At 42.0% G+C, this 25,040-nt stretch overlaps 1 protein-coding gene across 1 annotated transcript in view; it reads right to left on the bottom strand.

Annotated features, from left to right (window-relative positions):
• The window catches only part of LOC144955771 (tight junction protein 1-like), a 50,797-nt gene extending 27,419 nt beyond the window's left edge, over positions 1-23,378 (bottom strand). Inside the window, 14 exon segments of the mRNA XM_078885910.1 lie at positions 240-459; positions 1,021-1,129; positions 2,002-2,152; positions 3,347-3,440; positions 5,366-5,523; positions 11,131-11,293; positions 13,120-13,288; positions 13,805-13,908; positions 15,100-15,307; positions 15,309-15,617; positions 16,082-16,184; positions 18,107-18,231; positions 18,941-18,997; positions 23,355-23,378. Coding sequence (XP_078742036.1) covers positions 240-459; positions 1,021-1,129; positions 2,002-2,152; positions 3,347-3,440; positions 5,366-5,523; positions 11,131-11,293; positions 13,120-13,288; positions 13,805-13,908; positions 15,100-15,307; positions 15,309-15,617; positions 16,082-16,184; positions 18,107-18,231; positions 18,941-18,997; positions 23,355-23,363 — 1,979 coding nt within the window. The 5' untranslated portion in view covers positions 23,364-23,378.
• Between the last annotated feature and the right edge of the window lie 1,662 nt (positions 23,379-25,040).

Below are 25,040 nucleotides of genomic sequence, written 5' to 3'. Positions count from 1 at the left end.
TGTGTTTTTTTACTTAGATGCTGCCATGGTGTAATGGTTAGCACATTGGACTTGCAATCGAGTGGTCACAAGCTCAATTTACATCTCTCGGCACCAGTTGAAACTATGGGACACTTTTCTTAAATCCACTCCCCCACCCGTCTCTGTCCACCCAACAGTATAAATGGGCAACAGTACAGCGAACCGGTGGGGCTGCATGCGAGTGCCGACTCGGACCCTTGCCCAGAGCAGCGCAGTACCTGTTCTTGTTGGGGATGATGCCGCGCTCCACCTCCTGGTTGTTGCGGCCGATGCGGATGGCGAGCCACGAGCCCAGCTTGCCGTTGTAGAGCGTGTCGACAACGCGGAAAACCTCGCCGCGCAGGAAGCTCAGGCCGTAGGGATTCTCCTTCTCGTAGTCAAAGTGCGTGCGGATGTAGAACGAGTCGCCCACGTCCGATTCCACGACCCGGCGGTAGACTGTGGCCAAAGAGGGAAGGGGGGGGGGCAAGGGGCAAACACGAAGCATGGTAGAATTCATGGAAATGCCACATGAGAACCATGCAACGCAGTGGGCTGCCAGTGTCCCAGGCATTAATCCCCAACAAGAAATAAATAAAATCAGGCACAATAAAGAAAATAAAGTCTTCTTGATAATCTTAGAGGACTGCAGGCCAAAAAAAGCCTTCTACTAAGCCTTTATTTATATTTCCGGTACTTTATGTATAGTCGGGCGCCAAACCTTGCCGCCTTTCGACGCCAACACCACTAGAATGCAAGGTGAAAGTGCTAATGGCAGATATTATTGGACGAGGTGATGCCCTCATTAAACAGAGAAAAATCTATTTTTTGTTTTATGTCTGCTGTAAATTATGGAGCTGATCAAAGCTCATAAAAGAGGAACGAACAATGAAGTATCTGCTCTTCCAGCGTTTTAAGCCCAACCAAAGAGTCGTTAAAATATATTCAGGTCGGAGAGGTAATATAACAATCCCCATGACAGAAGTGATCCATCGAGTGTGACGATTTTTCCCCACTCACCATCTCTCTTCCTCTGGGCATGCACCAGCACCTCCTCCCCCTTGGGCAGCTCCAGGAGGTAAAGTACTGCCTCCTCTCGCACAATGTTTCTGAAGTCCACATTATTCACCTGAAATAATAAACCATTCAAAGGTCAAAGATCACAGCACCCAGGTGGCGTCACAGAGATACTGGGTTTGAGTCCAGAGTCCAGCCATCCACAATTTGACCTATGACCAATTTACTCTGAATGCAACTGATTTGTCAGATGGATAAAGCTAAGCTGGGTTGAGCCCAGATAGCAGGATCGAGTACTTTGATGGGAATACCATGTACTGTTGATTTGGGCTGCAAGGTGACCAAGAAAATGGCAAAACAGCAGTGTAGCAATGGATTATTTAAACTATCTATTGAGCTTTGAGTGTTACCACTTCATATCTGTGGGTATTCGTCAGGTAGTCCACTTTCCTAAAAACATGCTAAACACTCATTGATGAAAATAGCCAATCATCTCAATGCAGGACCCTCCTGAAAGATTCCTGAGACTCCATGAGTTTTGTGGGTAAATAAAGAGCATTGTTATCATTATCTTGAAAACTGTTTTCAAAACTAGCCAACTCGTAGACTCAGCCCAGCCTTTAATAACAGCACAAACTAAACATCACATTCAATCTGGTCTGTCACTCTGCATTGATAATTCCAGCTCCGAGCAGAAAAACACGAATTTGATTTGACATATCAAAAATGCTTGACAGAGGATAAATAAGTGTCACCTTGTGTTGGTTGAAACAGACCAATTTAAGTCAGCATAGAAGTAGTTCTATATCATATTACAGGGGCCGTTCCCTCGGAGAGCATGATGGGTTACCGCAATAACATGTGAAGGAATGTTCAGTTGTTTAATGTTTTCCCCATATGCACACGTTTTATAGAATTTCAAGGTCACGGTTAAGCTTCAAGGGGTTTTTTTTACAGAAGGAGGGAAAGTGGCGAGCAACTCACGCTGAGGATTTGGTCTCCCTCGTCGAGCCCCTGCTGGGCAGCGGGGCTGCCATCCTGCACGCCCGCCACAAATATCCCGACGTCGTTCCCACCAGCGAGACGCAGGCCCACACTGTCCCCCTTCTTAAACTGCACCAGCTTCACCTCCGGGCTACGCACAACAACAACAACACGACATGCATCAAAGAACAGAGTCGTCCATCGCACATCTCAACCGGCGAGGATGGCACCTCACCTTCCACTCCTGGCTTTGGCCACTCGGATGCCACTTTCTGCCTAGTTTTATTTTATGTTTTATTTTTACGTGTGCTTGGTAGTTTGTTTGACACGTAGGCTTTCAGCCAACCAGTAAGGTTTTTCGCGTGAAGTAAACGTGCCAATTAGTTACGACTGCACCGGTGTGTTGGAGAGTAAATCCGCAATATTTACAATTTGAGTACGACATTTCGCTGTTAATTACATCCAGGATCATCGGGCGATTTTGCCAATTCTCATTGTGTCGGGTGGCGGCAGGGTAACGACACATTTATACTTACGCAATCGAACCCAAAAACTTTTATTATGTGGATAGTTTCTACGTAATTTGTTGGTTTCCTCTATATTATTCAACCTAAAGTTCCTGGTACAAATATCTGAATTTGCTCCTCGTATTAAGATAAAATACATCTAAATATCATCATTGTCCTCTTTAACCTTCAGTTTCCCCTTTGTGTCCCCATTATTTAGACAGTAGTTAAATACAAATATTTAAATGAATGCAAAAAAATAACCCAAATATTAATTTATTTTCTTCAAGCCAAACATTTATTTTGAGCAGAGTGGCAATACTGTAAACGGACAAGCAGTGTTACTTCTCATCTACCGCTATGCTCTCATTGGAGAGGCTGTCAATATATGACAAGGTAGGTGTAAGATTACATATGCATTTATATTTACTTTTATCTGGAATAATATTTTTGTAAACGGTTATCTTTACTAGTTTTAATTTTAGTTATTTCAGTGCTGTAGCTGGAAAGTATACAACGAAGAAACGCACGCTTGGAATTAAAGACCACGGAGAGAGGAACAATTAAGAGAACATAACCAAGCTAGATGTCAAGCTGACCGTTCAAAATAGAGAACATGTCCAAGCTCGACATGTCATGTAAACCGTTCAAAACAGAGAACTTGTCCAAGAAGACGTCCACCATAGAAATGGGAGCGATGAAATCTGCGTGTGTTTAAGTACGAGACCAATTGTTAAAATTACAGGACTGTGTGAAAAATGTAACAACTTCCAGAGGGAGGACCTATAAACAATATATTACTTATGGCCTACGAAGATGCAACAGCAGTTGAGCCGCACCTGAACAACTGATCATCGTCATTGGGCACTTCAGTAAGTCCAGGTGGAAGATCCACATCAGGCTGCCCTCCTTGGGAATAAACTGGCTTGACATCTGCGGGAAAAAAAAAGATTACTTTATTTGGAGTTGAACAAATAAGACAATCATAAACAAGTAGAATATTAAGTGATTAAATGTGTAAGTTAATATTTGGCATCGGAGGCTTAATGGTAAACACCACAAGAAAACATGTGTGCATTATTTAGAACTGAACTGGTTGTGCATCTTTAGCCATGCGATATGCTTTAAAGCATGCACTGACGAATTAAAGCAAGAATGAATCACTTCACCATCTTGACCTTATAACAACAATACTATATGACTCGCCTGTATGGTATGTGTGCGGTATGTGCACAGTAGATGGGGGGGTGGACCTAATGGGAAGCGTGCTAAAACCGCAAAACACTAAATTTAACTGAAGGCATCCAAGCAAGCACTCTCCAAATTCTACCCACGCCCATAACAAAACTCATTTTAAAAAAATTACACACCTTGCAACTGGGCTGCAAAACAATTCACAGTATCATTGTTTGCGTAAATTATGGCAATTGGGGCACAGCACTCATCACACACTCATGTTTTTATGCCAAAATCCCAATCTGGGGGTAGTGGACTCTGCCCATCGTCCTGCTGGGATTGAAAAGAAGGGAGTAATCATTTGCGGGAAGCCAACCCGTGGGAGTCAAAGGGCGAGACAGATTGCAACAACATAAATACAAAATTCCTAACACGGGCTTTGCAATGCCAATAGAAATGAGCACCTGTTTAACACGTAGGCTTTCACGACCAATATTATCCATAAGGTTTTTTGGTTTGATCGCGTATATATAATGTGTTGTTAAACCCGCCACCACCCGAGAGGCAATTAGTAAGGTTCGTCACGTAAACAATACATGCCAATTCGTTACGGAGTACAGCACACTGGTGTGTTGGAGAGAAAATCCACAAAACATTTACAATTTTAGTACAACGATTCGCCAGCGAATACAACTAGCATCATCAGGCGATGGCCAGATTTAGGGATAAATCCTCCTGTTTTGGAACTAAATATTCTATTACGGAAATAAACACCATCCAATGCTCAGAGATCACGGGGAGATACAAACCCGTTTTAAAATGAGTGCAAATATGTACGTAGAAATACGCATTTTCGTCTGTGTAACACACCGGGGGACACGCAGGAAAAGAAGAAAAACGAGTTGGGGAGGGTGGGGTTAGCCACACTGGTGAGGTTGAGGGGTTAATTGGGCTGAGGTGCACGGGAGGGGCTGATGATCTCAGAAACACTGGGGTGTCAGGGAGAGGAGCACCCACATCACGCAAGATCAGGGTGATGTTGTGAGGAGGGGGGGTGGATGACATCATGGGACAAAAAAGGCAGTGAGGAAAAGAGAGGGGTGATGACGTCACACAACACTGGTGAGTTGAGCAGCATAGCTGATGACGTCATGATAGACTGGGGTGCGTTAGTGAGGGGTGACGTCACCAGACTCGGGGGGGGGGGGGGGGTGAAGAGAGTAGTTTATGATGTCAAGAGACGCCGGAGCGGTGAGCAGAAGGGGCGAGTTATGGCACATACCTGTCAACCCAAACAGTTTACCTCGTATTCTTGTACAGGGAAATTGAGTTCAGGTCCGTATGGCGTACAGCTGTTTCAATACGGGCAAAAGATGTTTGTCTATTTGTTTGTATTTCTCCCTTGTGATGATGGGACTTTGTAGGATGAACGTTGAGATTTATAAAGGGCACGGGGTGACCAATAAGGTCTGAATTGGTCTGTAATAAGGTGGGGCACTGATAAGGGGTTGACAGCTATGATGGCGTCGTGCAACATTGGCGACGTGCAGGAGAGGGAGCGATGGTAAAAACGTGCACATTCGCCATCCCCTTTTTAGTGCTGAAGTTCTGCTGGGGGGGGGGTGGTCCCCCCCCTTGCCCAACACGAATGACATTCAAACAAAATAATGGCGACAACTCACCAGACGATGGCGCTGCCTTCTCTGTGCTCTCCTCCGAACGCGTCGCCCTGGCTTCATCCACCGGCTTGAGGGCTGGCACGACACCATCATCCATCTTGAAGGGGGTGGGAACGCCGCCCATCTTCGACAGCTTGCTCCCCACATCCGCACCCCTCGAGCTGCTTGGTCGAGGTTCGGGGGGGGGGAGGAGGAAAGGAAGAGGCACCGCTCCAGCACCAGCACTTCAAACGCACTCCGTGTCAACCCACACGGTTTACCCGCCCGTATTGTTGTAACAGGGAAATTGAGTTCAGGTTCATACAGCGTACAACCGTTTCAATACGGGCAAAACATTTTATTTTGTTTATTTGTTTGAGTTTCTCCCTTGTGATGGAACGTTGTAGGATGAACGTTGAGATTTATGAGGGCACAGGGTGACCAATAAGGTCTGAATTGGTCTGTGACAAGGTAGGCACTGATAAGGGGTTGACAGGCGTGGTGTCAGAACGCATCGCACAGTTCCAGTGAGACTCTGTTACATTTAAAGCTGAAGAGATGCGCCTTTGACTGGGTTGTGAATAAGGGGATGGCGTTCCAGATGCATACCTGTCAACCCATATGGTCTACCCGCCCGTATTCTTGTACAGGGAGATTGAGTTTTCAAGTCCATACGGTGTACAGCCGTTTCAATACAGGCAAAAAAAACGTGTCTTGTGTTTGTGTTTCTGCTTTGTGATGGGACTTTATAGGACGAACGTTGAGATTTCTCAAGGCACAGGGTGACTAATAATGTCTGAATTGGTCTGTAATAAGGTAGGCACTGATAAGGGGTTGACAGGTATGCAAACGGCACAGCCTACACAGGGGGAGTGGTGGTGGGGGGGCACCTGTCCTTGCACTTCAAACGCAGACCAATATTGCACTCACAATAATACCAAGCTTTAAGAACGTGTGCGTACCAAGTGTGTGAACTGTTCACGTTCCAGATTACTTCGATTTCCGAACAGTGCCGCACACTTGACATGGTGCTCCCTTCGATGCCATGCGCATAAATACCCCCCTATTCAAATTATGTGTTTAGGCAAATCTGTAATTTTAGAGAGCGAAAACAATGTCTCACCCTGTGTTTGTAAAAAAAAAGTTTTACAATTTTAGTAACAAAGCATTTAGTTGCAAGCAAAATTTAGTCTTGTAATCAAAACAAAATTTTAAATCCATCTTTAATTGTCTTTTTTATATTTTCATTCGATTCCCAAAACGACTGTTCTAGGACATTGCAATTGTGGTTCAGCCTCTGAATCAGTTTGTTTGAAAAAATATTAATTCCGTGAAGAGTATAATTACTGAATTAGCTGTTCACAATCGTGTTTTGTAGTCGATGCAACTCAAATCAAAGTGTGAATCCAGAGCAAACCGCATTTTATTTCAATAAGCCCTGAATGCTGACGAAATCCAAATACCAATGCAGCAGTGCGCATTCCATGTTGGTTCATTCGTATGGAATGTGTGCGTGTGGGATGATAATGAGATGACAGAACACAGTCAGCAAAAGACAAAAAAAAAGGCACACCATAGTCTAAACCCATTGTCTCAAGCGGTCATAAGCAACACAATACATTGCTACACGAATGGCAATTATATATGGGGGTGGAAACATTCCCATGGTACAACAGACTCGGGAAAAAATCCACAACTGAACAGTGATTTATAGGCAGCTGCTCTGAATCACCACAGTGAAATACTGAATCACCCCAGTGATTCAGTATTTCCTTCACCTTTCTTTACTTGCGGTCAAGTGTCCTTACTATTCGATAGAATGCACCACCATTGCAGTTCTGTGATTTTTGTGTCTGTGGTGCAGCCCCCCCCCCCCCCGAATGATCCCCTAAAGGACTGCTCTAGGACACCTGCATATTTTAGCATAAATCAATTCACTAAACATACAAATGAGAAGCTATGCATCTAAGGAAATTGACACATCCACCAAGACGTATACATGTTACTTACTGTGCTCATCAAATATTTTCAAGGTTATGTAAAGGTGTGTGGTGCGTTTCGTAATTACAAGGCAGACAGTTGACACAACAAAAACCTTACTTTGCTGAATGGACTGTTAACTCAACCTGGAATGTGTACTGCACTATGGCCCTGTATCAGACATTCCTGTTTTTCTAAAAGATTAAAACGCTTCAGCCCAGCAGCCAGGAATTATCAACTGCACAAAGAATGATAGCCATAGTCGCAAATAATTAAATGTCATTGGTAGCGCGAATTTACACAGGCACCTTTTAGAATCTGTTACCGTTTAAAATGTAATACGTGTGCAGTACAACTATCACGTAACTTCACTTATTTGAAATAAAAAAAAACTTCAACTCTAGTATTGACTATTAGGCAAAGTCATCCACATTGCCATTTAAAATAAGGTAAATGCATAAACGCTGCACTATCTTTTATTTCTAAAGGCTCCTATGACATGCCTTTCAATAACAGCATTCGAACTCTGCCAACTTGTACACACATTTAAACAAGAGGTTATTTGTTCAGTTGAACTCTGCTTAAGCAAACTTATTCCATTTCCTCCCATCCAAAGCTTTTTCAATTCGGTCAAACCTGGCACTACTTGTTTTGGCTAACAGCCTTTTCTAAGAAATCTTCAAAAAGGCGATTGGTTGGAAACATTGACTGCATCACATTATTCCCCTTCAATAGGATCAATTGCTTAATTAGAACCTTAACTTCCCATTGAAAATATGTCTCAAGGGAGGCCGAGGGAAAAATGTGCAAGACACGTTCCCAAGCTAAAACTGACCACCTAAAAGAAAAATTTGCAACGTTGAATTTAAATCAAATAGTGCCCATCCCACTGTACTGTCTGTATAGTCTTCCCTAATGAATCATGTCATCTATATAAAAGTGTATTAAGACAGTAGCAATAGCTTATGCTCTTCGAGAAATGCAGGTTCTTACGGCAATGGCTGATTTAATATTGCATAACTAACCTTGGATCACAAACAAGGACATTGCCAAAGAAAATTTAATAAAACTGAAAAACTGGGCAGAGAAGCATGGAGAGGTACATGCTTGGAATTACACTGGGACACCGAAAGAGGAACACGTGGATTTGAGTACACACGTAAGTTCGAAACATCATATTGAATGTTAAGAAATCCATGTGGGCTTTGGCAGGACATGTCGCTCGAGGGGATGATATCCGATGGTGGAGACTAACGTCAAAATGCCAGCCGGAGGGAACACATCCAAGAGGTTGCACCACCAAAACAGATGGAGCATTGAGATCACAGCTCGTGTGCAGGTACTACGCGAATTGTAACATCGCAAGACCGCGAGAGATGGTGACAGCCTTTATCTCGCAGTGGATTAATCATGGCTTATGATGAATTACCCTTCACAGTAACCCCACAATCACAACTTGGCCATCAAACACGCACATGATAAGGCGACGCGTTCACATGAACATTTGCATACACAACCTTGAAAAGGGACCCCGATTGTGCACAACATGCAATAATTTTTTTTGCCTGGCACAAGGCAAGCAAGCAAACATCTGACCCAGGGGATGCATGAATGAACTGTGACACTTTATCCCTGAAGCACACATTGAAGGTGATCGCTCACACCCACTGCCCACTATTTTTATATACGTGGCCGTTGGGGTAAACTAAACCTTAATAAAGGACCAGCTGCAACATTTAAAAAGTTTGGATTTTTTTTTTTAGCCATCACCATCCCCTCCCAACTCACCCCCCCCCCAAGACACACTTAACTTTACTGAACCAACCCTAAAGTGACCGCATATTATATGCGAACCAGTTTAAAAGGCAACGTAACGTGCTATTCCACACTTTACACGAGCATTCATATGTTCTGTAAGAAACCTCAACGGTAGTGTTTCAAATGTGCACGGCAAAAAAAGGCCACACTATAAACATAGAGTCTATTTCATTTACCCTTGGGTACCATGCTAGAAAATAGGAGCTGAAGTGCAGTGCATGAGAGCTGACATGGCAAAGCATTGAGACGTTCACAGAAGAGTACTGTGGGCTAGACGAGAAGGGCTCGGTCACGGAGCCTCGAATTAGATTTGGGGTGCTGCATGCCAGTCCCTTATCATAACTGTTCAAAAGGCTTTGCGCACACACGGGTATTCTTCTTGGGAGTCAGATCGCCCACAACTATGGTATGCAGGCAATTAACATGCCCAAGGCAGGCAAATAGACAGCACAATCATTTCCTCTTTCAAGATTGCAAAATCCAAAACTTTAATTTGTATTCCAGCTATTCTGAATCCCCCAATGGATGAAGGACACCCCATGCCATGTCAGTCATTGTTTGTTTTACCATATGATCAGTGGGTTGGCGAAGGGAGGATAGCAGGACCAGTTTTGTTATCACTGTGCATCAGACTCGAACTCGGGTAACTCGATCCATCATGCAGTGCACTAACCGGTGTACCACAACTTCAAAACTAGAATTACATTTTGTTAAATCGACAGTATGAAAATATCATTTATTTATTTTCAATAATAATAATCTGAAAATCTGTGTGAGCATAAAAAAAGTCATGACAATGCAAGTTGGCCATAACTTGGCAGCATCAATGCCAGACATGGAAGGCTTACAAAATTGTCTCTCCCTATGACTTGGCCAAGTAATGCTACCCCCCCCCCCCCATGCATTGTGTGGAGCTGGAGGCAGGTGAATAAATATTCACCGAACCCTAACTGCCAGAAGATAATAGCGTACTTGATCAGCAATAACGTGTGCATAATTGCGGAAAGAGATGTTTTTAAGGAAAAATGTGACTTCATGAGTACCAAGAAAATAACAGCTTAACAGGGAACTACAATAAATACAAAACAGCCAAATAGTCAAATGGTCTCCCTGCTCTCACGAGCTACACGGCACCATTCATAGCTTTAAACGACATGGGGAAAATTCTACATGTCCACAGAATGACTAGTTGGAATGCCCACAACATGGTATTTAAGTAACGCCTACTGCCCTCTTTCCCCTGAAGATGATTTTAGCTCGACATTTTTCAAATGTAAGTCAAAGGGATTTAACCACAGCACCACCTACATAAATATGCACTGTACCTAAAACAGAATTGACCATTAATAAAGTATTTGTGCCGTGGTGCAATGGTGAGCACACTCGACTTGCAATCTGGCACGGGAAACAATGGGCAGGTTTCTTAAATCGTCTCGTCTCACTACCCAACAAAAAGAATGGGTGCACCACATTTAGTCAATTGGCAGGGCATGTGTGGTGGGGTAAAGTGTTAGTACTCCCACCTCTTCCAAGACACCTGGCCAGTGTGGAATATTAGGGCAAATTACAGGTATTTTTTTTGCTGTATCTCTAAGATGGCCTCCATAATTGAGGGGCTTTCTTGAGCTCCCTATAGTGGAAGACCTTCCACATGCAGTGGCGTGAGCAAGTTTAAGGGCACGACTATACTCTTTACCTGCAGCTATTGATATATAACACATGATGTGCTGTGGAACATTATGGGTAAAAGCATATACAAGTTGAACTATGCTCTGTCTAAAAATATGAATGAAACGTATTTAGTCCACAGCAATATTATCCAGCAGCGTTTGTTAAAGCAGAAAACAAATTAACAGGTTTAAACTTTCTGGGTATCATTAGCCGTCACGCTTATTAATAAAATGCTGCTGGGTGAAGAAATGTTATTTGGCGAGAGCACTCCGTCAAAGTGCTCGGTTGGACAGGTGAGAGAGTCTGTGGCAAGCACTTGCCCGACGGAGCTGGTGGGCTGGCTGGCGGAGCCGCGGTCCGACTGCCCGGAGCCCCGGTCGTCGCGTGGGGAGCGCGGCCGTGGGCCGGAGCGAGCATTGTCACCATTGGAGCGGTCCGAACGGTCCGAGCGGTCTGACTTGAGGGAGCGGATGTCCGAGATGTCTACAGAGAGCAGCAAGATCCGTGGTCAGTTCGGTGGAAATGTTTTTGCGCGCAGGCTTCTCCACTCATCGAAGCTGGGGGCGAACCTCAATAAATATTCAGTTGGCAGTTACGAGGCAGTTAAAATGACTCTAATGGATATGTGCTCTTAAATGTGTTTTGCCGATAGCCCCGAGGTTGGATGAAAAATTGTTTAATATGCATTTCATCTCATCAGCATTTTACTAAAAATAAACACTGCAGGCTTCATTAATTATAATACAGGAAATAGACACTATAACTAACAATTCGTGAAATATATTTTGGATGAATCATTGAATTACTGCAACTAGGGTGAAGCATTTGCTTTTCAACTATTTTCAAGATGAAAATGAGTTTCAGTGATTAGTAGCAAATCAAATGTTAGCTTGGTAATATCCTCATAGTAACTGTAGGCTTAAAGTTCAGAGGTGTGAAGGTTAGGACACTCGTGAATCAAAGCCAGGCATTAAACATTGATTCGATATATTAAAGTTTGCAATGCATTCATGCACTGTCATGAGAAACTTAAATTCTATAGACAGATATTTACAACACCTGAGGTCACTAATTTGATAGATGCCGGCTCATAGCCTTAGGCCAAGTCTGCTGATATTAAAGTCTGAGACTCATTTAAGAGACCCCTGAGGAAAGCTGAGACAATGACCCCTGCTCCAAATGATTCTTATCCGAGTAGGAAATGCGCTACGATCTAAAGTATAAAATCCACTTGCACACCACATAACTTAGCATTCCACGTATATATTGCTTATTTAACCAAGAAAAAAAACTGCTCTGACACAACAAGTACGATAGAAAATTTAATTTCAAAAACATAGTTAACAAAAAAGAATGACAAGGCAAGGTGATATGCATATATAACCGTTATCCAATATAACACTCGGTGTTTTGTTTCCAGTTAAAACAATTATATGACCTAAAGTTGGGAGAACTCAATCTTCCTGGAAATATTCCAAACGCACTTGCTGGTGCCTTTTTGCCCCAGCTGAAAATATAACAGGCCGTAAGCTTAGTCAGAGCATTCATTATCAGCACCAGCAGGGCAGCACACATGGAGTTCATATGAATTATAGCAGTCACTCTTGACCTACAACATAGTTCAGCCTCTTGTCTACTTATCTAATGCATGCAAAAATAGAAAATAGTGCATCACCCATATATTACAATTGCCATTCCTCCACCACTTTATTTTAAAAAGACAAAATATATGGCTACACCATTTTAACCCGGCAGGTGAGACACAGACAGTCTGGAGATAACAAGACAGCAAGACTATTGAGAGCCAGTTACTTTAATATATACCCATTTTCTAAAATAAACTGCTTTAAAAACCACATGCAAAAAAATGACCAAAAAGGAATCGGAAAAACATCCCAAGCAAAACCGTCTTGTAAGCGTCTTGAGAACTCAGCTGAGACTCAAAACAGTCCGTGTCTTCCAGATCAAACGAGCAACGAGGTGGTGCTCATCTACCTTGGCGACCCCCAATCGGTGGTGGACATTTCATATTGCCATGGTTGGGGGAGGGGAGGGGGTCAGCCGCTCTCCATAGGACGACCACTGTTGACTTCCCACAGAGTGATAATCATGTTATTCATCCAAGAGGCAAGACAGGCTGATTCCAGACTGCCAAAAGAGATTTGAACTCGCAAATCATCCGACGACGAGCAAAGCGCTTTAACCGCGTTTCCACCTGGAAAGATATTCTGTAATAGTTGAGGATTGTTGAGAAAATAAAGGACAATTTTTTTTTTGACGGGCCGATTGAAAGACAAAGGCTCAATTACCACTGTGGTCAGAGCCGTCTGATGAAGGCGGGCTGTCATCCAATTCCGGCATGTTGGTGAGCGTCTTCCTCTCATCGCGCTGCACCACCAGTTTCAGCTTCCCCTTGGACTTTTCAATCAGCTTCCGAGCATCCGCCAACGACATGTTCTCAGTCACAGTGCCGTTTATCTGTCAACGAAGACAAGTTTCAGCGAGTGTCAGATGAAGCCCTTTGCACTCTAGCACACGTACACAACGCAGAGATTAAATTAAATGAGACAAGGCGGCTTGTGCTGATCTTGCGCTGCTAAAGGTTACGTGGATTTAACTATCTCTAGCTTATCCACACTGCAATTCCAGATTTTTTTCATAATAACTCTTCATAATGCAATTTTTTCAAGACAATAATACAATTATGTTCTAGAAATTAAAAAAACACTATTGTTTTTATACACCACCTTAATTTCTCTATTCTCAAACAGAAATATGCGAGTTCAAATACCAATAGGCATCGACTGTCCATCATACCTCCAGGGTGGATCAAATATACCACTTGTGATAAGTCAGAAGATTGTTTTGGAAGAACACAATGGCTCTAGACAGTCAATTTTACTTACCGACGTAAACATTCTTTTAAATTCCAGCAAATAAGAAAAGACACGAAAGCTAAACAAAAAGTTGTGAATTGAGGTGTTCTCGGCCCACCTTCAGTACAATGTCACCCTCTTGAATGTTGCCATCCCGGGCTGCCAATCCATCGTTGCCAATGTCTTTCACATATATGTGGCTGCCCAGTCTCAATCCATAACCTACAACGCAAAAAATAAACCACACCATGCACTTCGATTTGTAAAAAAAAACATGAAACGTTAAATTCGGGTACATATAACTATATTAGATATGGCAATACACCCACACCGACTATTAGACATTATCACGCAAGACATTTTCTCCTCTGTGTGATATATTACAATATTTTATTTATGTTAATTACCATATTGCACTGAGATTCATATTTTGCTAGAAACACCAATGACATCAACAAAAATGCAGATTTAAATCAACTCACCACCTCTGCGATTAACACTCCATTATAACCAAAAAACACAATATACATTGTTATAACAGTGTTAATGATGAAATAGTTTTTTTAGATTTTGTACACGACTTCAAGCACACTTCTAATTTTCATAGTTCACAGGAAAAAAAAACATTACACATGGACCAACATATACAAACACGAGATTCAGTCAGACACATCCTCAAGCAAATAAGGCACGAGTTAGAAACCTCAGGGACAGCACAAGAAATGGTTAATGTGGAACGAGCGTATCTACTGCCTTTGTGAAAATTGGGAGAACCTTGCAATATATTGTCCGGTGACAAGCCTCAAGGTAACGGGACCGTGGGGCTACATTTTGTACATTCGCGAGATGCATTCGTGGCACATTGCAATTATGCACACACAAACACACGTGCACATGGGATTCCATATGCAAGAGTACACTTATTCATTCGTATACGTGTGATAAATGTGCATGCAAATCTAAAAAGCAATTGCAATAAGACCAAAGCACCCACGTACTACCTATGCACTCACTCAATTATGGCGAGACACACCACCATAAATTAGATTGATTTAATTCCCGAATCTAAAAGCATGCACGAAACGAGCACCGAGATATGGCACTTGCAAGTGTGAGCGTGGCCACGTGTGTCGACGTTATTGACAGCCGATGTGTAAACAGAGAACGTGCAGCCAAAATCCGATGACAAAAAATCACCACAAAAGGAGCCACACATTGGTTAAATCACCAATGTAACGTCCCCACCCTCACTGCGGGTCGGGCAAATCACTTGCGAGCCCAGATTTAATTATCGGCGTTAAAGGAGACTCCCCTGACAACGGACGCCAGGGGCAAGAGAGATGGGGAAGATTTGCACGTCATCCCGGGCGAACACTTATTTTTTAAATTATAATTAACACAGTGGCGTCTCACCCTCAGAGGGCTTGCTCTTGACCAGCGTGACCTTGATGGGGCGTTGCGGGCGGACGGGCGAAGTCGAGTCCAGAGTCCCCATCGACTGACTGCGGCCCTGGCTCCAGATGCGTCCACGTGGCGCCGCGCGATCGCGATCCAGGCTGCGCTCCCTGCTCCGATCCACGCTGCGCTGCCGGCCACCGCCGCCGCCACCGCCGCCCCCCCCCCCTGTCGAGGCTGCGCTCCCAACTGCGCCGGTTGTCGCGGTCAACGCTGGGATCCCTGCTGCGTCTCCCGACCTGGTCGAGGCCGTACTCCCTGCTGCGGCGGCCCGAGCGGACGGGGCTACGGCCGCTCCTGTGGTTGCGGCGGTCGTCGTCGTCGTCAGGGTGGAAGCCCACGTCCATGTCGTCGTCCTCGTCGTCGTCGTCGTGGTGGCGCTGGAGGTCCAAGCGGTCGAGGTCGCGCCGTGGCTGCAGCTGCGGGTCCATCCGTCGCGAAATGGGGATCTGGACCAACTTCTTGCGACGCACCGTCTGACAAAAGTGAAACAGAACAAAATGGTGAAAATGCGATATATACGTGGAACAAAAAGTTGTATTTAAAAGTCTTTAAGTTAATGTAGCAAATTGTGGGGAAAAACTTTTTTTAATTATATAATTATTATCCGGCTGCAATGTACCTCCTTATAAGCAGTTTTTGCTACTGTAAAAAGTATTTTATTACGACTTCAAAAGAATCGTCCATTTTTATTAACGTTAAAGTAAACGACTAAATATTCTTGCGAGGCAGCTCAGCGGGAAGTTCTTTGTTCTACAAAATTCCGTCTTTGCACAAGGAAACGACAAACTCCAGTGCTGCACGCTTTAAGAACAAATTAGACAAAGGCAGGAAAGGTCCCTTCCCAAGTCCAGAGCTCCCCTGGTTGGTGGACTCTTGAAAAATAAATAACTGCTAAATTAATAAATTCACTTCGTAACATGAAAGAAAATGTACTTACAATCTGTGCAGTCTTTCCACTTTTCCTCAACTGCTGGACAGCAAATGCATGATCTACATTGTCCATTGACACTCCGTTCACCATGACCACTCTGTCATTCTCACTGTTCACAGAAACAAAATACAGACCCCGTAAGAATTCAACCACAACATATTTTTTTTCTGATCATTAAATGTTTTTATTTGTAGCCACATGTATTTCAGGTGTTTTGTTGACAGCATAAAACCATGCCAAGTCACCAAAACATCTGTACTACACACACACATACAAGCATTCACATCCGGGCAGGTGGCTTGGCAATAGGGTAAACGGTTCACAATTGGAAATTTGCAAATTCAAATCCTGGTTGGGTTGACGACTCAGCCCATCATCATCATCACACACTTTGCAGGGAAAGTCAACAGTGGCCTTTTTATTGATAGACTCGCCCTAATGTGGTGCTCATCTTCCGGTTACAGCCCAGCAACTCAGGGCTGTAAAGAGAAGAAGACCTCTACTCTTTATTTTAGCAGAAAATCACTTCAACTTTGAGTAATTCATAATCGATTGGTCGGGGCTATCATCTCTGTGTGGTATTTCACACATCATCATATATCACTGTGCAAAATGTGAATACTACATTACCATACATGAATAATGCAGCAGATGCTTCCGTGATTTTAATAGCAAGTTAAACATTAATACTGTACACGCTAACACAATACGAATAAAGAATGAATGCCCACGATTTAACTTTAGGTCTTCACGTTGTCCTTTTAATACCAGATGTTTCTGCTGGTGCAGGAAATTGTATCACAAGGTTGCACCGGCAGAACTAAAAGGAAGCTTTCCAAACTAGACTTGGTCCCCAGCTGCATAAGTAACAATGGCGGGATTTGTTTTCTTTATTTTATTCTTCATAAAGGGATGTTATACGCTTTACATTTAATAGGAAAAAGGGACTATCGCAAGGTTATTTAAATTGTAAAAACTGTGGTAAGGCGTAGTAGTAATATAGTTTATGAAAATGTATGAGCCCATTTAACATTGTATTTGTTATTCTATTAAATGGAAGTTGGGTTAAGAACTGATTGAATCTTGGGAGAATAATGGTTGATGGCAATTTTTCAACATAACATAAACGAGCATTGCCTAACAATAATTTTGGGATAATTATGAGCTTATAATTATTTTTAGCTTGTGCTATTAGAAAACACTTTCAGTTGAGAATCATGAACACATATGAGGTTTTAAAGTAATTCTGTGAATATCACCATCAGTGTGTCGATTCAAATTAGCTTGGTGCAATGAATATCTGTTATTGCTTTCAGCTAGTGGTAGATATTTCGTTCCTTTCAGTACAACCAAAGCGGTCTTCGTTTTATCACCCCTGGAGGTCCATGCGGACTCCCGACCTGAGACATGAATCGCAACCTTCCATCTCTGAGTTACGCACCCCTTCTGCGATGTCAAACTAAGGCATTGCTAATTAAAGCATAAAAAAAGAACAATACCTTCATTCACACTTTAATGCTCAAAGATTGGGTCAAGTGTTTAACGTATAGTCGCACTGGTGTTTGACAAAGATTTCGCATTTATATCTCCCCAACGCTCAAAACAAATTTCCATGAGTGGCTTTTCAGATGTTTGGCCAGTTCCTTTGAGTATTATTTTGCAGATGGGAGGAAACTGAAGCATGCAGAGCAAAGTAATACATGTCAAGAGTAGAATAAGGTCAACAGCTATTTGTATTCCGCTTCCTACAGGCACTTTGATGACCCCCGCAGGTAGGTTTCACGAGCCAATCCATTACACTCCACTTTTAGGTTGTTGAACTATAGGCACGTGTCACCACACACAACTAAACAACGTGTGGAAATATAAGCATTGTTTGTCTAAAAGCAAACTGTTTTACTAAGAAACTTGGTCAGCATTCTGTAGATTATTTCTAAATCAAGTTTTTAGAGAATAACAGTGCTTTAGATGGAAGTAGCTCCATCCTGTTATCAAGCATATGACTTTCATGGTGAGGCGTTTTGTCCTTACTCGAGCAGGCCATCTGCAGGGCTTCCTTGCAGAACATCCGAGATGACGATGGATGTCTCCCCACTCTGGAAATGAGGGTTGTCTTTCCCACCTGACACGGCAATCCCAAAGCCCATTCCTGGAGCCTAGGATGAGAAGACAATTACAAAACACAATGTTTCTCTTGAAAAATAAGAATAGGCTCTAACCGTTCTGGCAATAAAACAGGTGTTAAGATGTTCAAGCACCAAACAGATATGTTTTAAATGACCCAAGTCTGCATGAACCACACATGCATGTGACAAAATATGCAAACACACATGCTTTGATTATATATTCACGTGCGGTTAATATCTATTTGGTGTTTGAATGTCTTAACACCTGTTTTCTTGACAGAAAGTGTAAACTATTCTTATTTTTCATCCTGGCAAAAAGGTCCCAGAAATGAACGTTTCTCTTACCGAGTAGTGAAAGTAACAAACATTTTATCAACAGGAATTATATTTGTTAAAAAACTTTTTTTTGCGGGGTTTTCAATGTCATAAATCAGACTATACGTTTAAACAGAATGAAAAGGTATTTAAAATGAAATTTTATTGTCGACGTTACCATCCACGTAGCATATAAAACTATGAAAATCAATGTGTTATAAAAAAGAGAATTTCCATTTTGTGTGGCATGAACTTACATTTTTGGCTGTTCAAAATAAAGTGTTTTGGTCACGGTATATAATAATTTGAGTCTTTTGTTACCTGAATGAGATAATTATTATAACCATTCTGTCCCAACCATTTACAAACAAAACATTGCCCCAAGGCTCTGGGAGTTCATCAGCCTCTGTAAACATTGACTCACCCTGTTCAGGTTCACGGTGTACTGTTCCCATATCTCGGTCTCCTCCATGCCTGGGCTCTATGATCAAGACAACACCACATGGGCAAGCGAACGTTAAAACACAATTTTACCTCGAAAACATGTTCCACTTGAACACGCCCTGCAGCGTGGCAGATCTTGCCGGTCGATCAAAAGGGACATTACAAGATTATAAAGCAGGCATCTAAAGAGTGCAAAACAAAAGATGACACAAAGCCTTTCTACCATCCCCCTCCATAATCTGAAGAAAAAAAATTAAGCCGAAAGATTAAGGAATTTCAGGCAAATGTTGATCCACATATGTAACGCTGCGGTGACGCACTATCACACAAATGCACATGACGCAGCTGAAGAATGTATCTACGTAGCTGTTTTCGCAATTGTATTCTTTACCCCACCTCTGTCATAGTTTAATCTATCTAAATTACACAGTTTAAGTGACTTCTGACATAATTCCACAGTAGTGTGTATTTTTAAACCTTGGTGGCAAATTATACATTCAGCACACTGGGATACAAATGACAAACGGACACAAAACTTGTTAATTATATCAAGGATGTAGGAAACAAACCAGCTCAGAGTAGTGGGAGCACCGGCCGACTTAACTCAGAGCAGACAGCGAATCAGTGAAGAGGAAATGAGCAGTGCCCCTCCCTTCCTCCTAATTGATGGCTTAGTTGGGAGCGGGAACAGAGTCTGTGTGAGAGGGTCTATCTTATTTTAACAAAGACAACGTCACCCCTCAAAAATGCTGCACGAGTGGCTTGTATTAGGTCAAACGCGCACTCCCCCAATTCATGCCAGGTGCATTCATCAGGTTCACTAACTTTTACCGTGTGCTTACATACCGCGAACCATCTGCATTATAGTGCATGAACCTCATTTATTATTCATGCAGTATTTTATGGAAAACTATGTTTGCATTATAAATGAAGCACTACATATGAAAAACTACACCCCCATACACATTTTACGTGAGAATGTCCACAAAATTTAGGGAGTGCTACCGATGGATTCTATTATCTGTACATATAAACAAACTCTTCATATCCTGTGATCATCCGTGGACATATAAAACGGAGAATGATGAATTTCACTCCATTCCATAACGTTCCTCATTTCCAGAACAGAAAAAAACGTTGGCATTAGGAAGCACACATCTGCAGATAATAGGATTTTTTACTTGTCAATTTGGAGCTGTCGTTAATAGGAATTGTAGGTAACAGTCATGAATATAAGTTGATTTTCACCGTAGTATATATTTTCTAAGGTGGTAATAAAGGTTTGGGTGTGCCCACGCAGTGCCGACCACATACGACTCAGCAATCGACCGCACTGCATTTAAAAACAAAAACATAATGTACCATAATAAGCAATTACAGTCCACAGTCACAGCAGCAATCATTGGTTAAAGAAAATAATTCCTTAATTATAAAAGCAACCGGACTCATTTAAAAAAACATCATCATAATGTTTTATCTCTGGACCTTTATAAATGGTAATTTTTTACATACATTCAGCCCACTACCATGTTAAGAGCTACTCATTACCAAGACATTTCAGCACATGCAGAACTGCTTGTACTTGATATATATCCTGGCACCTTGACCTCAAATATTTTTAACGGAAACTTGGATTCGAATGTTGAGGAGAACCAATTAGAAACGTGTATGTGTACACACATTTCGCTCAGATTAATGCTGTCTGTAAGAGAATGATGGTTACTCTTTGGTTCTTTCGGTAAAGTCACGTCCGTAGAAATACAATAAAAAAAATAGGAATGATGGTTGTCGGCGGAGCTAAAGGATAAGGAGGCAGCGAGGATATGACAAGATAGGCGAGGAATTCAGTGGGAGCGTGCAAGTGTGGTGGATAGCACGTACTGTTCTACGAACCCATGGCCTACGTTAGATTATGTACTGGACATCTTTGAAAAAAAGCTTCAGAGCTCAATGGATCCCCTCCAGCATAAATAAATATTCTGAAAAAGACTGATTTTGATTCTCGTCCACGGCCAATATCGTGGCAAATATCCAAACAAGTTCTGGGCCTCCCTCTGGTCAACACAGCCTTAAATAAGAGTACCTGGTGAGGTGCACAACTATTCCAACTTGTGGAGACACGTGTCGCCGGGCGTAGTATGGCCACACCACCCTCTCGTAAGGTCCTTGCCAATAGCACTTGCCCCAACAGCTTATGCAGACTACAAGTAATATTTAACTTCAAACTACGACTAGCAACACATCTCTATATGCTTGCCTACAACAATTAACTTACAACCACATGTTTTATGCACTGACGGGTGTGGTGGGGGATGGTGGTGAGAAATTAATTTAAGAATTGTGTTTGTGCTTTTAAATTGCATTTTTTAAACATGTTATATTTTCTAGTATTGTTGTATTATTTCATTCAAAGTAATAGCGCCTTAGATGGCAGATTGTGCCATAAAGGCATCAGAGATTAATATAAAGTGAAAATTTACTTTGCTTTGCACGTATGCGTGACTCAATTGGGATCATACTCATCGCCCCGTACCGGCAGGGGCAGCTGCTATTGGAGGGTCCTTTCAAATTTTTGAATTGAGATGTGATATAAAGTGCCAAGATGCCCGGCGTACATAGGGCCCTGTAAATGTGAAAAACAATCTATTCTTGCGTGTTTTTTGTGTGCGCGCATGTTAAGTGCAACTGCTGGCCTATGCAATTGTCCACAACTGGTGGCGTGCGTCCGAGGCCGCGTGCACCGCTCATTGGGGCGTGGATTATTGTGCAGCTGGGATTTCATCAGGAAGGCTTAGCGCTCAACTCCGCATGCAGCCTGGTGGTCACCATCCACCCAAACACTCCCCTGGACCTCTAAACCACCACCCCCCCTCCCTCACTCTCTCTCTACACATGCACGCTAACACACGTGCGCATACACATTTGCTCATGCACACGAGCATGCGTACACTTGAGCCGCTCATGCACACACCACTTATTCAGCTGCGAGTCGCTGCACATTGAGCACGATGTTATTCTATTGGTTATAAGCATCTCTGGCTGGAGGGCAGAGAGGAATTATTAAAACGAGAGGGCCAGAAACCCCAGGGCTATTTATGTCAAGTCCATCAAAACTTGTCAACTTCAAAATGTGACTGTCACAATGTTCCATGACATGGTACGATTGAGTGATTACCGCCCAGTGGTGCAAAGAACTGTTGTTAAACACAGTTGCACACTTGTGATTGTTTTGCCAATGTTGCTATTCATCATTATGTAAGCAACATTTCAGTAACGTTGCTTTTGGAATTCAACTGTGCAATGCAAGTCCCCTTGATGTCATCGTTACTCGTCAGTTACTAAGAGATGTGTACACCCTCAGCAGGCTGCGATCATGAATGAGAAAATTCCCGTCTATGGAAATAAGAAATTACATATAACATACTTCTTCATCATCAGGTCCGCAAGCACAGATTCCTTCACATCAATATGCTAAACTTCTGAAAATATCAATTGCATTTCCTTCTGGCACAGTTAATGCAGCAATAAATATTACTTTTCGTCAAATCCTAATAATTATAGGAGAAATTTTGATTTAAAGCTTTCGTGACTGCAGGGATTCATATTCTTGGTTCTCTCGGTAAAGTCACATAGAAGGGAAATAATATAAATATAAAACAATAAAAATTCTCACGACGTTTCGACTGCAACACAAGCAATCATCATACCTAAATTAATTCATACGTATGCATATATGATGTAAAATAATATATTTTTTAACAAAGTGTCATATTTTTTGGCAAAGCAACTACACGACAAAATAACTGTGATAGAATTATGTTCATTTTACAGCACAGAAAACACTGATATTTTTTCAAGCCATGTTTGGCATTTGGTCTTCCTGTCAGTACATCGTATTTCATAGAGCAGCATAACATTTGAGTGGACAACTTGGAAGTATTTTTGCCACTGTGTCAGTGTTGTCTCCTGCAAAATTAAAAGCGGGCATTTTTTCTGTTTGATGTCAGCACAAAAAGTAAGTACATTTATTTTCACAAAATTCTTGCAGGAGCAATTTTAAAAATCAAACAGCAATACATTTCAAACCTTCAAAAGTTATTAGATTTTGTATCTGATGTCCACAACATTCTGTTCTTTCTCAACCACTCGTGTACGGTGGGTACTGGCACATGCAGTTGGATAAAGCTGTAACATTTGTAATTTCCACTTCATTCAAAAATGTACTAAATAACGCACACAATATATGGTGGTTCCCGGCACAAGTTGACACATTTTAAAAACAAACATGCTTCCCAAAAAGTACAAGATATAGTACAATTAAATTCCTTTACATTATTTACATATAAATCCGTGCGTTTATAGAAGCATTGAGACAAATACCTCAAGCTACTTACGATTCTCATCACACCCTTTACGGCTGTCAATGTTGCCACCCACTTTTTGATAGACTTCATCGCACACGATAGCAAAGAATGATGGATGCAGCCCCCAGAGTGCTCCCGAGCACGGGGCAGGAAATTAAAAAGGCAGGCCCCAACCATGAACAAGCCAGGGAGGGCTTTGCCCTGGCGGACTAGGCAGGGGGGGGGTTGTGGCTCGGGCGAGGGAGGGAGAGACATGAGCACCCCTCAACTTGCATCAACTCACCCAGCAGATTATGCTCCGCAGCAAAAAGCAAAATAAATCACATTCCCAGCCAGTACCAGTTTTTTTACGCATATCCAGCATTCCGCAGCACCACTGCCATAAGCAGGTTCCACACATGTTGCCACACGTGACAATCATAGCGTGGAAAGGTCTCCAATTGTCCTTGCAGTCTTTTTATCCAGCAGATTAATTGTCACAGCAATACTGCACTGTATTGTATTGAAATCCACGACGCAAATGGTCAAATGTACCGTATTATAGTGGATTTGTACTCTTATAATGCCAAAAGTTTAAAATAACAGTCAGAGAACATTACACAAAGTTCGTCATTTTAAGATAATGTTTACAAGCGAGAGAAAATGTCAAGTTTCACTGGAACAAAAAAAGTCTTGTCTCAAACTAAAAAATATGCACCAATGTTTGGGGGTAGATACCGAGTATGCCCTGTCAACCTTGCTTGTTTAAACCATCTCTACTTTTCAGATGTCCAAGAGCCAGAAAATGTCATACACTATAATGAACGCCTAAGAGTACAATTCAGAGCACTTGAAAAACAGTCAGATTGCAAAGTCAAGTACTCCATTGCAAGGAACAGATAGCGAATAAGTAGTTTACCCTGGCCACTTTCCTGAATGTGCTGTGAACCAAAATTGACCACTTTGCTAACATCCTTATTTTTAAGAGATTTGGACCCTGCATTAAATCGCACATTTCCCCCCCCCCCCAAAAAAAATCATAATTTGATGCCTTTGCTCAAAAACTTCACAGATGGAACATTAAATTTAGCACCTGCTCAATATCTGCTGGACCAAATTATAATAACACATGATTGGTTTGGTAATAGAAGGCACAACATATGGATATTGCATGTAGGTTAGTAGTTACATGAGTACACGACTGTTAACTTAACCACCACAAGGATGCACACAATACTCACTCATCAATTGTACTGTCTAAAAAGAAAAATATATAATAGGCGACATTCCTGGTAATGACCCTTCTTCGTCATTGCACATAACTGAGAAGGGCAATTTCCCAAACGTCACCTATTACATGTTTTACTTTTAAAGTAGCGTTATTGACGAATGTGTAAAGTTTATCATTTGTGCACCAACTGCAGTATCAAAAAAATAATTCGTTTAACAATGATAAACATACCTCTTTGTATGCAAAAGAAATGCTTATTTCAGTCATTAGAAAAGTAAAGACATCAGTTTCCACATTACCCTTTAGAATGTTGAGATGCAACATGCATTTTAATCCCTTTAGCAAAGTGGATATGCATATAAAGTTAATTACCATTATTGTACGCAATCTATAAATCTGTACACTTACAAATAATTTTATAAATGTTGGCTTTTGGCTCCGTGAGCAACGCAGGAGGCAACTCCTGAAAATTACGTTTTACAGTGTTTAATATTCATTCAGACACA

This window comes from Lampetra fluviatilis, chromosome 3, assembly GCF_964198595.1.
Source record: "Lampetra fluviatilis chromosome 3, kcLamFluv1.1, whole genome shotgun sequence".
Lineage (NCBI taxonomy): Eukaryota > Metazoa > Chordata > Hyperoartia > Petromyzontiformes > Petromyzontidae > Lampetra > Lampetra fluviatilis.
Note: the sequence above shows the minus strand (reverse complement) of the source record. Positions and strands in the feature narration are given on the sequence as shown.